Raw genomic sequence first — 20,893 nt, forward strand, 5'->3', positions numbered from 1 at the left:
GCAGGGATCATCTCAACAAGTCGCACGGGAATCGAAAAACGTCATTTTAACAACTTACTCCACCGAAGGCACACAAAAAAAAGAGAGAGGGAAAGGGTCAAGTTGACATCCCAAACAAGATCGGGAAAGGATCGCGTTTTCCTCGCTTTCATACCCGCCATCAGGAACAGGGACTTTGATCCACACGCCGCCGCTGGCTACAACAACAGCTTCACAACTGCTCAACACACAACAGAAAACAAGACCCGTTCATCACAACAACAGTTCGGTCTTTACCTCAAAACCTTGCCAACCGCCTGAAGTACCATTTTGCAACTTAATCCGCCTTTGGGAGTCCTCTGCGAGTGCTTTGCCGTACTGTCTCCCGAATGAGTACAGTGATCACCGACCATGGTAACGCAAACCGCGCAGAAAAGGATACCTCCCCAGCCGCTCGGCCTCTCCGACTGGCTTGAACACCAAATTGCCCTTTCTTTGCTAAGTACGAGAGCCAGATTCATTTCTGCGGTTCCGTCTGGGCCGGCCTCCTCGGGTCAGACCGCCTATCACCAGAGAGGGCGGGCGGAGCTCTGAGGGACCAGGGGGGCGAGAAGGAAAAGCTCCCTGCTCGCTGTGAAACCTGTCCCGGGTCCAGTCCTGAAGGCTTTGTCTCTGCGAAATAACTGCCACAGGGAATATAATCCATTCACTTACAGTAACTGTCATTGCATTGTCACTGCATGCCACACGACGCCCACAAACACCCGCTATAGTCTTCCTGTTCTGGGCGATCAAGCTACAAACGTGACATTTTCTCGCCCTACAAATCAGTCGGGTCATTAGGAACGGTAAGTGCACCGCACTGACATTTCACCCCCTGAGACGCGACATTTACCGACTGGCTGGAATTGAAACAGAATAGTGTTTGTCTGGAGCTAACAACGCTGTCCAGTTCCTTAAAAATATTGCTCAACAAGTAGGGGGGAAAAAAATAACAACTTTTGACAGGTTGGAAACAAAAAATTAATTACATTAATGAAATGAGCTGCAATAAAAACAGCATTTTAAATCCCTGGAATTCTGTCTCATATGGAATATGTACGTTAAGGTAAAGATGATAAAATAATTAATCGCAGTAATTCATCACGGATTACTACTTTGACTCCTCCGACGGCTTTATTTTCTGCGGTGGGACACCGGTCGCTTTCACATGCGGCTTGCTGCGTTTTTAAAGCCCAGATCCGCCAACAAGCACCACACGAGAATCGGGCTGTGGGCATGGTCCCCAATCTTTGAAAACGAATTATAGGTTCATTCTCAATTCAAAAGGTTGGGCAATTCAAACCTAGAAAATGTTATTTTCCTACTGTGTCAGGGAGCCGAATTCAATAAGAAACAAGATCATGATCAACAGGTATCTGCACAATATGCTCTTATAAACAAACTCCGTGTGCAAAATATCTTGCTTTATTGTCATAAGAAGCTGCCTGATGTTATGCATGATAGGTTATCAAGCCAGAACTGGATGGTTCCGTGGAAATTCCACAACACGGGACCCGCAGGCGCAGATATGTTGACGGAAGTTTTTCCATTTCAGGGAAATGCTGTTGAATAAAAAAAAGGCAATAAATCCTGCACCGCTCACTACCAGCTCTACAGAAAACAGGTGTGCGAGGTGTTGGTTAGATTCCAATTAATTTGAGCTCAGACGAGAAAATATTGTTTTTCCATCATCAAGGAAGTTGGAGACGCGGTAGTTTATCCGCTGCGAGGAAGGCTGGATATTTTGATCAGCTATCTGTAATCCGATGTGTTTCCAAATAAAAAAATGTAACAGTCATGACGAAACATTTCATGAACAGGGAGGGGACACTTGAAACCTGGATTTAAACTCACCGATAAGTATAAATACATTTATGAGGTAAAGCCCCAGAATCGCTGTACTTCAGAAAACCCGACTCTGGTCTGCTTTATGTTTGAACACAAATTGCATTTGGTTGTATAACCCACTTCGCCTGCTTCCGCTCGACACGAAGCGCAAGTCAGGGATCTGAAAGATGAATTCAGAGATTTAATGGACAGATTTTCAAATTCGGACGGTTTAACTTAAGACACTGGAGGTATGTCTCAGAAATCTAAAGAAATCTGTTAAGGTGCCTGAAAGTTGAAAGTTTAGAGCTGGTTCAGTGTACTATAGGTTCAAAATGCCATCAAGTTAGGCCATGAAAGTTTTAATTTTCTCAAATTAAAAATGTAATAACGTTTTTTAACACTTCACTAATTAAAAAGTTTTAACGGTTTTTAGTATTCAAGTGGACCAAAATAGTTTTTCTGACTTTTCTGTGATGCTTGTAAAGTTACCATGCACAGGTTCTACTGCAATCTAGATTAATTAGAATTTAAAAGTTACTACATGTTTTGTTTTGGCATCTTTAGAAGCAGGAATGCAATCCAACTGATTTAAAAACTCCCTATGCACAAAAAAATCACGTAGAGGTTTAATAAGTTTCAGTAAAGTAGAACACATCGGTAAATATTGGTATTATCACCTGCATAGGTAATCACTAAAGGTATGCAACAGCATCAGCCAAGAAAATCTGCAGTACACCCCTAAAACACTCCTCAGTCACAGACAGGTCCCAGAAACCTCTGTGAAGCAGTTTGTGCTGACTGACGAGACAGATACGGAGAGGAAATGTCTCGAAGGGCTGCCCTGTGCAGTCTTCCTCTCCCTCTGCCCTCAGCGATCTTGCCTTTGGACACAGCTGGAGAGGTCACACGAGCCCAGTTCCCCCTCCCGCTCCTCCTGAGCTTGAGCTGAAAAGACTGACTTCCCCGTGCTGGTGCATTTCAATGATGTCTGAAATGCATCAGAAGACTCTCCTCCCTTCAGGTTTTTATTGTAAAGGGAAATTATTTTACATGCCAAGAGGAAGCTGAGAAATGCAAAATCGTACCAACAATCATCACGCAAAGGATCAATAAATACCTCAACATATACAAAACAGACTCTTCGCAGTTAGACTTCTGATTTTTTTCCCCATGTACCACCTTCTCGTTGCTTGCGAAGGGAGTTGCCGTGCCTGGCCAGGACTGTAGTTACAACAGGACAACGCACGGCTCTACTGCTCAAACACAGAGGGCCTTCAGTCTCAAGTGGAGAAGCAGTCTGGAATGTAAAAGAAATGCAACAGCTTTGTTCGCTCTTACAGTTCAAGTGCTTGTGCCAAGCAAGCTCTTGTGTGAACAGTCACACTGTGGACGTTAATAAAGGCACAATTTCCAATCACAGAATAAACTGTGATGCCTGGGTAGCTGCTGTGCGCCCAACAACACGTTTACTCTATTTTTAAGAGCAGAAGAAGTATGTTGCAAGTTTAGGGCAAGAAATCAAGAATTTTAAAACCAGGCTGCAAATATCTACAGGCAGCCTGTCAGATAGGAATCTTAACTTGTCCTAAAGAGCTCCGAGAAATGGGAGTTTACTTGAAGCAACTGGGTTTCAAGCTAAAGACTCCCAATTAAAAAATGGCAAACTTGCCAGGAAGCTCTTCTTAGAAATGAAAACCTTTCACAGAAAAGCAGATGGCTTGTGACCACTCGAATCATTAAAGATATTTACTGCAACGTTCCAGCATTACAATAATTCAAACCCATGAACTGCTTTATATCCAATTAAATCATTTACGTGGGCAGGAACATAACAGGAAACAAAGCAGGATTTAGAAAGGAACACTGAATTACTCACAACATAGGAGCCTGGTGAGTAATCAACGATGAGACCGTGGAGTCACAGCAGCTCTGAACAGAACGTTTTTCTAATCGCAATTAAGAAATGTGACCGACTTTAATATTCCAGAATTTACGGTATTTGATCTGCTGAGAACACGTCTCGACAAGCACAGCCTAGTCTTTGTTTTCCACAGACAACGCCGGGTCTGGCTCAACAGGTTGACGCTGAAGAGCCATGAGCCAGCAGGTAGAGCACGACTCGGGAGAGATGCTCATCGCTGGCGGAGAAGTGACTCACTCCGCCGACAGCAGTGCTGAAGGAAGAGGAGCCACTGCCCTCCTGTGCACCAAGCCCAGCTGCTTTCCAGCGTCGGCAGTCAGATGTGCGTTTGTGTCACCTATGAACTTCACCGCAACTGACATTTTCCTGTTAAAAAATGCTGCCTCTTTTTCCTTCATGAGAAATCACACCCCGATGCCCCAGGAAAGGTGAAGCTTCTATATTTGATGGAAGCAAGCACAACGCAGGCAGCCGCAAGTGTATAACCCAGCTTATACAGTACTCTACAGTGCAAGGCCTAGGCTGTGGAGCTGTGTGTGACCGGCATCTCACACTTGCCATGGATGTGAAATGGATCAAAGAAGTGTTTCTACTGCTCGTGATGGTTATGGACCTCTTCATTCTTCTGAATTGGATTTCTGGAAATCTCTAACCTAACCCACCCTCATCATCAAAGCAGATAAGTAGTTTAGAAATAATGCAGACGAATGCCAATGCAAACCTCAATGCAAGGGCACGTTTCTTTAAGTCCCCACCTCCCATATCTTTCTTATTGTAAGGAATGATTTTTTCCTTGTGTTAAAGCACTAAGGCTTACTATGCTCTGGCTGGAAACTACATCACAATCAGGCTGTGGCCATATCTGAGCTCAAATGGGGGCATCTGTACTCTCGAAACCTAAAGAGACGACAACAGCGTACAACACTGAACTGATACTGTCTGTAAGACACGGTTCTGTTGCCAGGAATCATGCGAGGGTGTGAGACATCAGGCCTGTAACTACTTTTGAGAAGGAAACGGAAAATTCCCCCAGCGTGCACAAGAAATGTGAGGAACTTGCACATGTGCCAGAGACGCTGTTGTCCCGGACTGACATTTAAAATCCCCCAGAGATGCTCTGCAACGTTAGCTTTGTTTTAAGTACTTTAGCAGCACCTTACTTTATGTTTACAGCACATCCTTACAAAGAGCCTGATTTCCTGTATTAGTAATTCACTGTGACACATTTAAAGCTTCCACAGAATAAATATTTGCAGATTCCAAATATTTATAAACATCTTTCAACATATTAATTTAGAAAATGTTTGACAGGAGACAGAAATCTGGGGGTGGAGTACCTGGTGGCTTTAAAAACACAACAAAAATACCACTGTGCCTCAATTAATCTAAAATTTTGATCTAATTGCTCTTGGCCCTTCATAACCACGATGCACCAAAAAAACCCTCACCATGATTTGGCATCATGTGAGAGACCATGAATACAAACATGCTGCTGGGGCCCTAAACCCACAGCACTGTGCAATCGGGCTGCGGCTGTACCCTGCTATTTGCGGTAAGAAAACGAAGGCCATTCCTGTGCGCTGGCGATGGATATGATGGCAGTCATTACGCTGAAGGCTTCATACAAGCTGAGACAGTTCCCCCACACACACAGCCTTCCCATTTTTGAAAAATAAAAAAAACAAGACATCTTAGTTCAACAAGAAGTGGTAACGGTGGAGGTAAACTATCCACTCTTCAGTCCTGCTATGGCTTTTAAATCCTCAAACCGAATGAAAGCGCAGGGTGGGGCTGGAAAGGAAAATGATTTACAATCCTTTCAAGATAGTGCAAGGTACTTTTCATTAAACAACTCCCAGACTGTGTCCTCTGATACACTGCTAGATGTGCTTCACGTATAACACTATGAATTTACTTGGAAAAGCTCTCGATTCTCTATACGTCACTGTTTTACTCTGTTCCAGTGGAGTCTTTATTCCTGAGAATACCAACAAAATTCATCATGGACAGCACTGCAAGTGTGTAATATCAGTGTGATGCTTGCAAACAAAAACCTTCTAAAACAGCATAAAAACTAAACAACATGGCTGTTAAGGGTGAAGTGTTACAGGCCAAATTCATCTTAAGGAAAAAACGTTCAAACATACTAAAAGAAAACCCACCAAAGGCCATTATTTTGTAGCTCACCAAGAACTCAGAGCTTGGTTTGATGTCGAGACCAAGTGACACCTCTGCAGTTGGTGGAACAGAAAATATCCACTTCACTTTTAAATTTCAGGCCCTTCAGGAGGAGGAGGTGAACACAAGCTCAGCTGTCTGGACACGCTGGCTGAGCCCTGAGGCCCGTGCACACAATCCCAGCAAGCCAGCAGGAAGAGGGTGACGAGCTCCGCGGGGCCTCGCGGACCCCAGAGAGACTAGCTGCCGAACAGCATGCTGTACAAAGACAGGGCGAGCTCAAGACAATGGGGATGGTGAGCCGAGTCCAGCTGTCAATAAACTGAGCTTTTCCGGGAAGTGGGTGCAGCAGGAATTATATCGGGTTGGCTTGCAAATAGAGCAGGCCAAGTAAGGTCTTTGGGAATTCTGAATGACAGTGGCTGATCTAAGGGCCTTCGGTTCACTGAAACACCGCTGATCCAGCGCACGTAGCTCACAATTATGAGAAGACGAGTTTCAAGGAAAGAAACAAAGTGAACAAAGGCAAAGGGCTTGTCAATATTTTGCTTACACTATATTAATGTTGACACACGTGGTAATGCAAAATACAGAACTCTCCAGAACGGGTGAGAAACATCTAAAATTGCATGCAGCAAACTCCTGTGTGGACAGATCATTTCAACTAAAGGAACAGAAATATTCATTTACAGCAGGAACTTCTCCTTGACCAACACGCACATCTGTGATTAGGTGATGCCAAAACAAATCCAGGATGCTTAAAATTAAGACTGCTGACAAGGTTCAGAACATGTAGTTTTTCCTCGGCAGCCTCCAGATACAATACTAAGGGTGGAATAAGGCAGAAAAGGACTGATGTGCAAACTGCCCTCTGTGAAATCAGGTGTGCAGCACAAGTACAGCACAGACAGGCACTATGGGCCACCAGCACAAATACACCTGTCCTGCAAGTAAACATAATTGACTGATTCTACACTCTGCCAATTATGTAAATTATTTAAGACATTAAGAGAAAGATGTAAAGTTTGAAAAAAGTGTTTGGATTTAAACTTGGTTAAGCACAGGTTTCTCTGATTGCCGGTTCTCTCAATGGTAAATAATCCACGCCTGGGATCATTCCAAGCATTAGAAATAAAATCCTATGGTGGCAGGGCTCCTGTCTCTAACCATTTGCTTTCCTAGTGGGCTTCTCAAGTTTCTGAATTGAAGCAGCAGCCTGCAGAACCGGCAGGGTACAAAAACTGATTTGCCACTCAAATGAGTCGACTGCATATCAGAGCTCACGCTGGCTTTGCATAATAACAAGAACAACAGAGTCATCTGCGAAAGGGAACCCCTAGAGTGACAGACAGGCTACAACTCCGGGGTTTGGATTATGCAGCAGAGCAGCTTCTTCATGCACAGCAATTTATTTTGTAATGTGAACATACGCTGCTTCAGAACTTAAAAACTGAGCTGTCCATCCTTTCCTTGTTCAACAGACCCTCTTCTCTTGCTTGAGAAATCGAAGCTCGTGTCTTTTAAGAGAGCTGGGATGGCACATTAAGCGATACAATAAAAGACTTTTTAAATCTACTTATTAGAAAAGAATCTATAAGTTGAACTGTCTGTATCGCAGCAAAATATAAAAAGGCATAATAATTTTATGTAAAATAACCCATAACTATCAATAATTTAAGTGATTCTACAGCTACACATTGCAGGCAATACAGGCAGAAAAAGTTGCTCTTAAGCTTTAGAAAGAAAGAGATGTGACAATCTGTGGGCCTGCCAAGCCAGAGTGAGATTCTGTTTCATAGCTGTAAACTCCACACAAAACACCTTCTTGTTAGAACAAGGCTTTAGTCTGGAGGAAGAGCTTTCAGAATACAGCACGGTAATCAAAAAACAACGTGCTCAAACTTCATAGGAATCCTAAGAGTTTCTTTAGAGAAATAAATCATTTTAAGAGATCAACAGCCGAGTCTGGATTGTTCAAAGGAAAGGAAATGTCTTTATCGCTGCAGTCTGTGTACCTTAGACCAGCAGCTCCACCAGGAGGCAAGGCATGAGATCTCGGGCATAATCAGCCCCCCCGCGCTCCGGAGCGCTGGCTTCTGGTCACGGCATCTGTGATGACAAAACTAACTTGGAGTCCAAAGGAATGTGCTTAACCTTTTTTGGGTAATTTAAAGGTAATTTGCTTTTTTGGCAGTCCAGTTGTTGGTCATTGAAGGGTGCTCTCTATTAATCATTTATTAGCAGTTACGTGACCAGTGTTTCCAAATGGCCCTTCCACTTGGTACCACTGTGAGGGTTTTTTTTTTTTTAACTTAGTCCACAGATCAGGACGGATTTAAAGAACTTCCCACCCTGAGCCGCGGAGAGGCCAGTTCCAAGATTCCTCAGATCGCTGCACAAGATGTACAGTATAAGAGTGACACTCCAGGCCATTTGAAGGGTCAATTTCAAGGTATTTTTTTAAAAAGACAGGATCACATCTATTTTCGAAACAGGAAACAGGTGGGCTCCTAAAAGAGTAGGGACCCCTACCCCCTCCAGCTTTGCTTTCCCGAGTCGGACTGCCATGCCACAGGGAATAAGCAAGCACGGAGAGCTGGATTAGCCCAGGGGATCCGAATGGTGGAGCTGTGCTCAGCAGAGAAAGAGGTACTGTGTGTAGCGTGGGCAGGGCGGCCACTGGCACCGGCTCCTCATGTACACAGGAAGTGAGCCCAGTGCTTTCTGTCAGCAGCCAGGCGGTGAACAGAGGTAGCCTTTCATGGCAGCCCAGGTAAGAAAGCAGCTTGGTGTGGCTTTGACGGCACAGCCGCCCTCAAGAGAGAGAGGCAAGACAGCCCGCGTTTCAACCGACATGTCCATCTCTACTGCTCCTAATAAAACAGAAAGGAGGCCGCCCCACCCCACACCGCCTGCACAAAGCCCGGTCCTGTTCTCCAGCAGCCTCAATGCCCTGTTGGCTTCAGCCATTCCTCAATGAACCGGTCTGTGCTCAGAGTGGAGTGTGTGACGCTCGACACTTCCTCACTGCTGTCCTCTCTGGGCCGGCGCGGGATTATCAGACTGTCCTCGGAGCTTTAGGGGAAAAGGTGAAGCAGCCTAGCACTGTCCAAGACTGACATGCAACACTTGTGAGGACAAAAGAACAAAAACAAAAAAAAAAACCCTGAGCAGTCAGTAAAAAAGCTAGTTTGCACAGGCTTTAAAATAAAGGACTCTTTCAGTCAGTCATTCTTGGGTTCAACACTAACTAAATCAGGAGGTATTTTAAGATGCAATTTTTCTAGGCAAGAATGAGAAATCCCATGACTGTCCTTAGAACTTAAAGGAATCAATGCAGCTCATCTCCTTCAGCTCAAGCTGGGACACCCCCGTGAGGTTCACCATGTTTCTATTGGGGTCCCCGGTATAGGTGGTGTTTAAGCACGTGATACTGAATGTACCCCAGCCACACCACCCTGCAGCTCCCAGCTGGCAGCCCACTGGAGCTCAGCAGGTGTGAGGCTGGCCAGTACCCGGATGGGAGACCTCCTGGGAAAACTAAGGTTTGCTGCTGGAGGAGGTGTTAGTGGGGCCAGTAGGGGGCGCTCACCCCGTGGTCTGTGTGGGTCCTAATGCCCCAGTATAGTGACGGGGACACTATACTGTAAACAGGCGTCGTCCTTTGGATGAGAAGTAAAAATCGGCTTCATCACTCTGCTCTCCTCCCCACTGAGAGCTGGTGTGTGGGGAGCGTTCTGGCGCACTATGGCTGCCATCGCATCATCCAGGTGGGGCTGCACACTGGTGGTGGTGGAGGGGATCCCTATTAGCTGTAAAGCGCTTTGAGTGTAGTGTCCAGAAAAGAGCTATCTAAGTGTAAGCAATTATTATTACCTCCTCAATGAGGGAAACATGGGGGAAGAATGCTTCCAAAGTTCAAACTGAGGGCTGTAAAATAAAGCCCCATTACTTGCGCAGATGGCTTGTGTGTGTGGGGGTGCCTCTTCAATATCATGCAGCTGACCTCTAGCAATTTGATCATTCTGTAACAATGGTGTTTGTGGCTGCGTACTAATAGTTACACAGAATCTGTGCACTTAGATGCATACCATTTCCCAGATGTCATTCATAAAACTAAGGAGAAAAAGTGCTATGAAGATAAACACGGACATAAAAACCTTGATTACAAGAAACGAATCATGGGAGAGAAACAGATGCATTTCAGAAGATGCAGAAAGTATTTTACGTCAGATGGCTTCTGCATTGAGGCGATACTAAGAACCTGCTGTCACGTACAGCCCTGCGTCTCCTTTCACAAACACACATTAGCTGGAAACAGTGCGCCACACTAGGATGACTCATGCTGGTCAAAGCTATTTCTCTTGCTTATTAGACATTTCCAATACTCTGCTTCCTTCTTTTGTGCAACTAGTTTTACAAAATGTCCCATTCCTTAGCAAGCTTTAGTTCCAAATGAATCCAACAAACTAAACTTTACCAGTTCCATTATCACTCAGTTTATCTAAATGATATTTCGTATTTTAGACATCTTATCATGGGCTGGTCAGTGAATTGCGACTAAAACACTGTATAAACCTAAGCCTAACTATACCAAATTCCTGTAGAAGCAAAGTTATAAGAGACTGAGTGAAACGACACTTTCACTTAAACAAAGCTGTGGTTTTGCAAAAGCAATAGCACTGTGTCATAGTGGAAAACAACAGTTTTGTATCTCAATACTGTATGTATCACTCATGCATTGCTGAGATCACCACCACATCAAACACAAAGCAAGACACATTTATATAACGGTGACAGAGCTGCTTGTGCACATCTTTCTCAGTCGATTCACTTAACAGAACAGTTTGCTACCAGCCGTCTGCTGTAACAGGAATCACACAACAGGGGTTGTGCCAATTACATGACCAGAACAGTGTATGTAATAATACACATTGAAATAATGGTTTAAATAGTCAGCTGGTGGTTTAACTCCCCTGTAATGACATTGTGGTAACTATCATGTGCTATTTTAATTCAAGATTTACTTCATCCAGAAAACAGACAATTTCTCCTTTACGATACTGCCCACTCGTGACTAGGACTTCCACAAAAAATAATATTTTTGCTTGTATCTTACACACTCCGCAGGTATAGCTAACTTTCTTTCCTTTTAAAGCAAACTCAAAACTTTATAAATGAACTATTCGCAATAATGGAAAAAAAAAACTCCTCCGAGGACAATTATAGAGTCTCAATAAAACGCAGACTTTTACTGCTGCACTGCTGTATTAGGCCTGCTTATAAACCATGGCTTAGCAGCGAATTGACAAGTGTGCTTACAGTCTTCTAAGAACGTACAGAGTCCTACTTCCTTCCGAAGCCCTGGCCAGCTGTGGCTCCTGCAGTAAGCAGCGGCAGTGTGGGAAGGGTCAGACAGCCCAGGCCGAGCCCCTTACCTGTGGAACAGGGTCATCAGCAAACCGCGAGGCGGCTCGGGGGGGTTGTCCATCTTCCGAGGGGCTCCAGCAGCTCCGTGTGCTTCCTCCACCCGCAGGCCGGCGGTCCACGGCTCTCAGCCAGAGCTCCCGGAGGCGCCCACCCAGGCCATATCCTGCGCTGTCCGCCCATCCCACACGCCCTCCCGGCAATACTTGTTTTTTTTGTCATGCTGAGTTCCCAACAACCTGCAGCTTCTGATAAGAGCAGAGCAGGGGCAGTGGAGGGGACGATAAGAGCGCTGCGCCCCCAGTAACCTGCTCACTCCACTGTGCGCCGCAGAACGTCAGCTCTCCCTGCGGCCACCCTCCAGGACACATGCAGTGTCTCCAAGGAGGAGTTCAGGGGCATTTAGGAACAGAGGTGCTTCAGTCCCAGCCTCGGGAGCGCGCGAGGAGCTGTGTCTTTTGCCTTTTCCCCAGATTCTGCATTTAAAATCACTTCATTTTTGTCAAATTGAATAAATCTCAACATCTCTTTAGGCTTCGGGACATGCAAGCCGGAACTGTAGCACAAAGAAAGGGTTTTAAGGAAATGCTTGCCTGGTTGAAGGCAAGACATGGACAGTTTGGTACAGTAGTTGCCAAACCAGCAATGGGTTTAGGGAGGACAGATCAAAAGTATAATAAACAGAAGGATCCGAGAGAGGTGTTAGTATTGGGCTCTGGTAGCTGAACAAAGTTTCAAAACAAGAGAAAGCAGTCTCTATTCATTTCCTTTTCTAGTTCAGCTCACACGGCTGGCTCTAGACCGAGACACTTCACTCAGACTCACTGCACCGAACCCGGAGTGAGCTGCTCCTGCTGCGATCCTGGCACCAGCAAGGTGAGGACGCATGTGAGCAGTCAGGTTCACGCTCCAGACGTATTTCATTCTTCTTATTAAAAATGCTCTTTGGATGAGGCTAGAAGTACAGCTCATAAAACAGGACTATTGATCAATGCTTCTGAGATGGTTTCCATGCCTGTAAATCAGCTGGCTGGAAACTGCTGTAATCAGCCCTAACGTTGTGCACTACACTCGTGCATACTAAAGGTGGCGCTGTCTCTCAGATGTTCCTTTCCCACACACTACAGCCAGCCTCTGGCGATTGGGCATCATCTGTCTTTGAGGTCCCAACCCCAAAACCGACTTCATACCCCCTTCTGGACCATTCTGGGCTTTATTATTAGCAGCATTTCCCTGGCAGAAAGGTGCAATTTACTCAGCTGGTGCATGAACATATGAGTTGTAGTAGTACACAGCAGAAGCTCAGGGTGATTGATAAACCAACAATATAACTACTTTCTGTCAAACAAAAAAGGGTTTCCTGTTTCGTCCACTACTGTACTACTTTGCATCTTGGGAAACCAGGAAGTATTTGTGGGCCTATTAGAGCCATATGGAAAAAAAAGGAAATATCGGCTGCAGAAGTGGGCTTGTAAAACATTTGACAGTGTTTATACAATACCTTACTAATCAGTCCAAAAAGATACAAGACTGTCTAAACCTGTACATTTTCCAAATAATGGAAAAAATAGAAAAGATCTCCCACGTGAGGTACTCAATGACCTTTAATTAACTGGCCCACTCACTTCCCCTGAATGGCTTGGCAGTAGTCTCAGTGTTTGGGCTAATAGGACTCCCCTGCATCAACATCACACAACACTGGCAACATCGCTGGACCCATAAACCCTCAGTATCGGCAGCAGAGGCTGCTGGGATACATGCAGCAAGACATGCAGCAGATGCCTCAGAGTGGGTAGCCAGCCCAGCCAACCCCAACACGCTGCACTCCTTTAATGAAAACACCAGGTCAGAGCACCAGAGGCACTGCCTTTGTTTTCAGGCTTTGGCCAAAACAGTTCACACAAGAGTCAGGGGACTCTAAATGGAGAACCTTTTTCCAGACACAAAACTCCCAGTTCACTTTAGAAACAGGAGAAACGTCTTGTTACATATTCAAAATATAGAGCATAAAGAGCATATAGAGTGTGTATACTATTGTATACACTATGATTGCAGCAGGACCACCTGCTCACCAGAAACATTATAGTTACCTTATTGGCTTAATACACCTTCAGAACACCACTGTTTTCTGCAAACTACAGTCTTCAGTTTTTCATGTTCATAATGCACACACACTTTGGAAATGCTTTCAATGTTTAATTCCTACACCACTTCTTGTGTCTTATAGCTGTGTACAACAATCACTGCGGCACTGACAGGAGTTTGCTTATTCCTGTTTCTGAACTGCAAGTGGTCTGATCTGTGCAAATGCCTGACTTCTTGCAGTTCTTCATTTCATTCAGCCTGCTTTACATAGGGCTGAACTGCCCATATCCTGAACCTTAACTGCTACTTACCCTGTGGGATGAAATAGAGGCCTGTAAATAAACTACTCTTGGCTTCCATCTCCTCCATTCTGAGGAGAAATAGCTGCATTGGTGGATCTGTAACGCAGCCTGGCAGGGCACTTTCACCATTTCCTGCTTCTGTAGAGTCCTGCAAGAATCATTCCCGAACTGTGTGCTTTTATGAGCCCCACATTTCCTCTCCTTAATTTTCTTACATACACATAGCTTTCCTGTGTTTATGTTCTCCCTTGATAAGAAACAGCCATGGCTTCTGCACTCCTCGAACACACACAGACCTCCTTCCAACATTATTAATAATGAAAGTTTGTCACACTGGAACAAAATGTTTCTCTGAAACATGACAGGCCTGGACACCAGTGTTGTTTAACGCGGAGACACTGCTGGAAATGTCTGTGTGCTGCACTTTGCTTGCCCTTGCTATATTTACTGCCAGAATTCTGCTCCTGTGACATTTTCAGTGAAGTAATGGGAGGAACTACAGTACCTGTTAAGAAAGGGATTAGAATGTTTGTTCTTAGTAGATGTTATCACACATCAAACTGTTACAATCCACAAGTTATTCTGAGACTTTGATACCCTGAAATATTATTGCACTACATTCTGGAGAAAGGAGGGGCACCCTTATGCAGACTGATATTCCACACTCCACCTCTTCAACAGGCAGTATTCCAGTTCCCATTGAAATTAAAGCTCAGCCAACAGAGTAGCTCCAGTCAGCAAATGTAATCCCTGATGCTAGAGATACAACCATAGATTCTTTATTTCTGTGTTGATGCTTACTAGCAGTTCTAAAAATAGGGGCAAGAGACCCATAGAATTTCTTCATTGAAGGCCATTCAGGCCCTTGAATGTACAGTAACCAAAGACAACCCCCAACACAAAGCTTTCAAAGCTCACTTGAAATCCAAACGACTTCATAAGCAAAATCAAGCTTGCAGACGCAGTACGAGACATACAACCTACTTCAAAAGCTGATGATTGGAGTAAAAACACAGTAACAGTAAGGCGGGCCGGAGCGTCGGGCAGGCTGGCTGTGCTGGAGCTGGCAAAACAGGAGACGAAGACATTGCAGGCCAGCAGATCATAGGCAGCCTGCATCCACCTGTAATCAACTGACCGCGTGCCAGAGGAAAAACGGGATTCTTCCCACCCCAGTCACATCCTGCACACTGCACTCGGGCTCATCCGCTCCTCTTTCTTCTGTCCATTAGGAACAAAGTTCTAGCATAAAAGAGAAACTTCCCTGACACTGCTGGAGGGCAGCCTGGTGAAACAACATTCCCAGACAATAGCTACAATTTAGTAATTTTCCCCCAGACCTGAGCGCTTCTCCGCTTTTCCATTGTTTTCATATCTGACCTTCCAATCTAGTAAAGCCCGAGACAGCCCTGGGAAGGGTGGCGCCCCAGTTATAAAAAGCCCTTTTCCTTGACCAGGCTTCAGCCTGCCTCCCTGTCAGAAGTTTGCACTTTTCTACCAGGACAATTCAGGAAATCACAGCAGTCTCTTAACTACACTAGACTAAACCAGTGCAAAAGAAGAAGCCGGAAAACACAACTTAAATTAAACTTAACAATTTACTTTTCCCATTACTTCCATATTGAGCTCCAAGTGGTGGGTATAATAGAAGGCCACACCTGGGCCAGCGAGGCCAGCGCTGGAACTGTGATGTGCAGCTCCCAGCTGTGCTTTGCCGGCTGCACAGACAGGAACACACTCGGAAAGGAGAACCTTCTGAAGACACTACAGGAACTACATACTCTCCACATTATTCTGATAACTCAGGCTACACTCCTGCAGAGTACAATTTAATTCAGAACATTTCACAAAAGAATGTAATGAAAATCCCCATTTATGACTTCTGTTCTTTAAAAGGTAGCAATTTACGACTGAAGGCCTAATGCTCAGCTAACTTTACCACAGGAGTTTATCAAAAAATCTATTTCCTATGGGGTACTCACTGCAGACCCACAACCGAACACTAAAATAAACTAAGCTCGTGTCTGTCGGATTTTCGCTCGGGTCTGTGAAGGGCGGTGTCCACAATGACCACAAATGCCATCAAAGTTCAGTTGCTAGCTGAAGCAGAGAGATTAAATCACTTGGTCAGGACCCAGTGCTGTTTAAACAGCGATGCTGCACAGTGACTGCACAATCAAAAACGTGAGTTGAGCTCACATCCAAACCGCCTCACTGATTAGAGACCGGCAGGTTTCTGCCTCCCTACACTTGACAGCCCGTGCCAGCTTAAACAGCAAGGAGTGCTTGTTCTCCCTTCTAAGCCACAGACGTCTGAGCTCCTGTGCTTATCACTCCATTAAGCACATCCTTGAAAGCTCCTGACCCCGTGACCCCCTAGCCAGGGCAAGACTGTCGAAGGCCACAGACTGAGAAGTGCCCTTCTGGTCTCACACCACGAGCTCTCTCAAAAAAATACACCTACAGCAAGACCTTTCTCCCAGCAGGGTGTGTGCGCGGGTCTGAGCAGCTCTGAACCGCGTGGACAGGCGTCAGGCCGCCTCTTCTCACAGTGGACTAGGAGTCTACGCCGCTGATATGGCCTGTTTATAATAAGCAAGCTATTTCTGTGCTGCAGTAAAGGCTGCCTGGCATGCTTCTCCGGGTCTAGGCGATACGTTACCTTCGAATTTCCCCCTCCCCCACTGCAGCTTGGCCAGCAAACCAGAAAGCGCCCATTTATCACTGGAGGAAAGCGACTAATCCAAGCAGAGCGGGCAGAGAAAGTTGAAGAGTGGAGTCACATGGCCCCCTTGCACAACCCTGAGAGCACCCCCACCCCCCACTTTCCTCCCAGGTGCGGGCAGTGGAAACACGGGACCATGAGATATCCTGCTCTGCTGCAGGAAGCCTGCGACTGCCAACACTGGCCTTTGTTTGGCTGGGACATTCGGCTTTTTGTTTCCAAACATTTGTAGAACAACAAGCGAAAAAGAAAAAGCTCACTTCCAAGCCCCGAGACCGGCCAAGTGACAAAGAGGCAACTGTTCTCAGGTCTGAGGGGGGAAGAGGCCCGTAGCGCAAGGTCCACAAGTCTGATTCAATGCAGCTGTGCGCGCCACAGCTTGGCAAGCCCAAGCAAAATCACGTCAGCTCCTGCAATCCGGGCCTGGACGTGTCTGCAGCGACTGTAGACCCCAAGCCCACGTCGAAGCCAAACCCGCTGGGAGCGCTGGCTGACTAACTGCTGCACAGTGCAAGGCCAAGATCTCCTGTCCACTGGAGCTGCAGCACGTAAGTACCTTCCTGCTCCTGGCTTCTCAATCACGAACTCGGCACTGGCCACTGACTCTCCGCCAGCCTCTGGCTTGGGCACAGCCGCCCGCAATCTCGGCTTTCTGAGGCTGGACACAGGTGGCCTAACTTCTTCTTTCGCGTTAGCCTGCATCAGGATCTCCGCATCACTTTCTCGTAGGTTAAAAACCAGCGCAAAGCAGCAGCACTCATCTGCAGCCGCTTCTGACCGGCAGTGCCAGCGAAGCCCACAATCCGGCTCACATTTCAAAAGAAGGCTGGAAAACAGGCATCCAAATCCCAAGAACATCTCAAAAAGGAGGCACCCTCAGCGCAGTGGTGGCTGATACTTGAGGCTGGCTCTGCTCCGATAACCCAAAATCACTGGGCTGCTCCAACACACAGAGCATACGGGCCACACTCGAGAACCGGCTTCAGATCCACTGCGACAGACAACAGCAACGGAAGAAAAGGACATCCGGCACAACAGCCCCAGAGAGCACAGCCGCCAGCTCGGGCCAGCACTGGCTTGCGGGAAGAGACGTTACCTGTAGAAGAAGCACTCGCAGCACAGCAGGACGCCCATGCAGGAGGCCTCGTCCTCCGGAGCCCTTGCCAAGCCTGTCCTGCCGGCTCTGGAGATGGAGCGGCGCAGCCAAGGGGAGGCACCCCACCCCCTCCCCCTCCTCCCGCTGCCTGGGCTCCCTGGCTCCTGGCCAAGACTGGCGACGGCCCCCGGCGCTCCGCCGCTCGACTACGCAGTGGCCTCCTCCCAGCCTCTGTCTCGCGCTCCCGCCGCCCGCTGGCTGGGACTTGCGCAGAGGGAGGACTAGGCTGGCGGAGGGACTTGCAGGAATAAGCTGCCGACGGCAGTGCAGAAGGCAGAGAGAGAAAGCCTTTCCTTCCAGAGCAGAGACCTCCCGGCCCTCTTCGACTTCTGTAGCTTGTAGATTTCCAGCTCCCCCCTCGCCCGAAACCCACAGAACCCTGACGTGCAGAACGGCACTTCTGTCGTCCCCAAACTCAGGCTTTCCCTTCCTAATGAAAATCAACCATTTGGATGTGATCTGACCTTCAAGCAGTCATCCGAAATATTATTTTGTCAGAGCCCAAGTCTAATTTTTTCCTGGAAATAGATTTTATAGTCTGTGGCACATTTTATCCCGTGAACTGCCCGTTGAAAGCTTGTGTAAGAAAACAGGACATTCACCGCGACATACTGTACTCCCAGCCCAGTGTCTCCACAACACACCTTACAACGCTGCGCGATGAAACAGATGACAAGGAAAGCGAATGACACAATCTGCACCGAAGACAGCAAGCGCTTCTGAGCACCCCACAGCACCCCGTTGTCTTAGCTCAGGAAATTTGGACACTGCAGGACGTGCAGCTGCACCCTCCTTTTACCTACAGAGAGCCGGCCAGCGTGCAGTCGTGCCCAAACTGAAGTGACACTCAACTCTCCGTGCACAGCACTCTGCTTGAGCTAGCAGAAACCCACTGGTGAGGTGTGGTCAAGTCATATTGTTACCAATGTGTTTCACAGGTACGTGGGGAATCTCATACAGCTCCTGCATCCTCCTGTGAACGGAGGGCAGGTCCTCACACTTCTGATCATATCAACAGCTCAGGAGAAAAGCCCAATTACGCAGGTAATAATGTAAAGCAATTGTCACGGCATTTTCCCACAGGTGAAAAATGTCCCGATCAAGCACACTCAGCTTACGATGTGCCGATTAAGAGCTGCCAACTCCACCGGTGCAGAAAGCAGGCGTCAGCGTCAGGGAATCGCGAACACCAGTGGAAGTGGCCAGCCGTAGTAAACAGAGTCACAGCACGGCGACAGAGATCTGGGCTCTCTGGAGCCAGACTGGGAAGACACTGCGGCTTTGCCTTGCAGGCCGGGGGAGGCCTGTGAGCCCGCGGCCTGCTGCCTGCTCTCCCCTCACTCGTATGAGCCAGTCGCGCCATCGTTCACCCTGAGCACTCTGGGAGCACGGGACCCTGAGCGGGGGCATGCCGCAGGCCGAAACCGCACAGCCTGTATCGGTTACACCTCTCGGGAGGAAAGAGAGAAGCCCAATTCTTCAGAGGGTTCACTGCTGCACTCGCCGAGGAGCGGAGTACATCATGCAGGAACACAACCGCTACATACATTAGCCTGCTGTTCCATCTCATGCCGCGTTTGTTTCACTCATTGTTTTGCATCGTCTTCCGACACGCTGCCTTTCTCTGGGGGCAATAGTGGGTCGCAGCATCAGAAGTGAAAAATAAAAGCAGAGGGAGAATGCAAGCAGCTGAGGGATACGTTCACTGCTCTCACTTGATCACAGACTGGCAGGAACGCAAGAGGCAACACTGCACCTCATCAACACACTCAGGCCTGGCCTGAGCAAGCCTGCGCACCAGGGAAAATCAATCTGAATGACCAGATGACGGTTTCATAGACTGGCACTGTAGTCAATAACCCATTACCACACGTGTTATTGCACAGATAAAGCCATCCTATAAACACGCACAGAACAGGGAACGCGCAGGGAATTCAAATCTCCGTAGTGGGGGTGATCATGTCAGAATCGACTCATTGATAAAAAAAACACAAATACACTGGAATCTGTGCCTTGAAGGCTGTTTTTCTTATCTAGGAAACCTGCAACTGAAACTTTTTTGCTTGGAATTCCAAATAAACTAAATAATCCTAAATAAACGCCTGTGGTTCTAATAGTACTAATTAGACACTGTATGCTGAATTCATACAATCTATATTCTGTTGCTGCCAACATGGAAACGGCAATTTGCCATTTTAATGTATCTGTAGTGTACACCTCCGGCATTTTAATGTAAATTTGCCATTTTAATGTATCTGTAATGTACACCTCCGGCACTGAAAGCACTATGAGCATCATCCCCCGGGCCAGGCTGACCATCACAGCTGACCAGGTGAAGAAGGAGCTGAAGAGGCTGCACGGGGGTAAGGCCACAGGACCAGATAACATCTGTCCCAGAGTTCTGAGGGCCTGTGCTGATCAGCTGAGCGGAGTGCTCCAGCGACTGTTCAACCTGAGCCTGCGCTTGGAGAGAGTCCCGGTGCTCTGGAAGACATCATGCCTGGTCCCGGTACCAAAGAAAGGGCGCCCCTCTGTCCTCAACGACTACAGACCAGTTGCACTGACTTCTCACATCATGAAGACACTGGAGAGACTGGTCTTATCCCACCTGAGACCCATGGTCAGCTCATCACTGGACACCCTACAGTTTGCCTACCAGCCCAGTGTTGGTGTGGAGGATGCGATCATCTACATGCTGCAAAGGGCCTACTCACACCTGGACAGGGCTGGCAACACTGTAAGGATCATGTTTTTCGACTTCTCCAGTGCCTTCAATACCATCCAGCCCTTACTTCTAAGGAGGAAGCTGGAGGAGATGCAAGTCGATGCCTCCATGACCTCGTGGATCACTGACTACCTGACGGGCAGACCACAGTCTGTGAGACTTCAGAACTGCGTGTCTGAACTGGTAGTGAGTAACACAGGGGCACCTCAAGGGACAGTTCTTTCTCCATTCCTCTTCACCCTCTATACTTCGGACTTTAAGTACAACTCAAAGTCATGCCACCTGCAAAAGTTCTCAGATGACTCTGCGATTGTGGGATGTATCAAGGGTGAGCAGGAGGAGGAGTACAGAGGACTGGTCAGCAGCTTTGTGGAGTGGTGTGGGGTGAACCACTTGGAACTGAATGTTACAAAGACAAAGGAACTGGTGGTAGATTTCAGGAGGAAAAAGGTCAAACCTACTCCTGTCTACATCCATGGGAGTGGCGCGGAGATGGTGGACTCGTACAAGTACCTGGGAGTGC

The 20,893-nt window shown here is 47.0% G+C and overlaps 1 protein-coding gene across 8 annotated transcripts in view; it reads right to left on the reverse strand.

Moving 5' to 3' along the window:
• mob2a (MOB kinase activator 2a) overlaps positions 1 to 20,893 on the reverse strand; it is a 91,106-nt gene that overhangs the window by 23,851 nt on the left and 46,362 nt on the right. The window contains exons 1-2 of one of the 8 annotated variants that reach the window (XM_088611719.1): positions 11,389 to 11,518; positions 2,969 to 3,148 (exon numbers count right to left, since the gene is read on the reverse strand). The exons of 2 other annotated variants lie outside the window; for them this stretch is intronic. In XM_088611719.1, coding sequence (XP_088467845.1) covers positions 2,969 to 2,976 — 8 coding nt within the window. In that variant the 5' untranslated portion in view covers positions 2,977 to 3,148; positions 11,389 to 11,518. Of the gene's footprint in view, positions 1 to 276; positions 494 to 2,968; positions 3,149 to 3,727; positions 3,748 to 11,388; positions 11,551 to 16,426; positions 16,498 to 17,585; positions 17,639 to 20,893 lie in introns of those variants that run through there. 5 more of the 8 variants (XM_088611716.1, XM_088611713.1, XM_088611714.1 and 2 more) reach the window with 5 other exon arrangements.

The sequence above is a fragment of the Lepisosteus platostomus genome, chromosome 18 (assembly GCF_059453375.1).
Source record: "Lepisosteus platostomus isolate fLepPlt1 chromosome 18, fLepPlt1.hap1, whole genome shotgun sequence".
In the NCBI taxonomy this organism is placed as follows: Eukaryota; Metazoa; Chordata; class Actinopteri; order Semionotiformes; family Lepisosteidae; genus Lepisosteus; species Lepisosteus platostomus.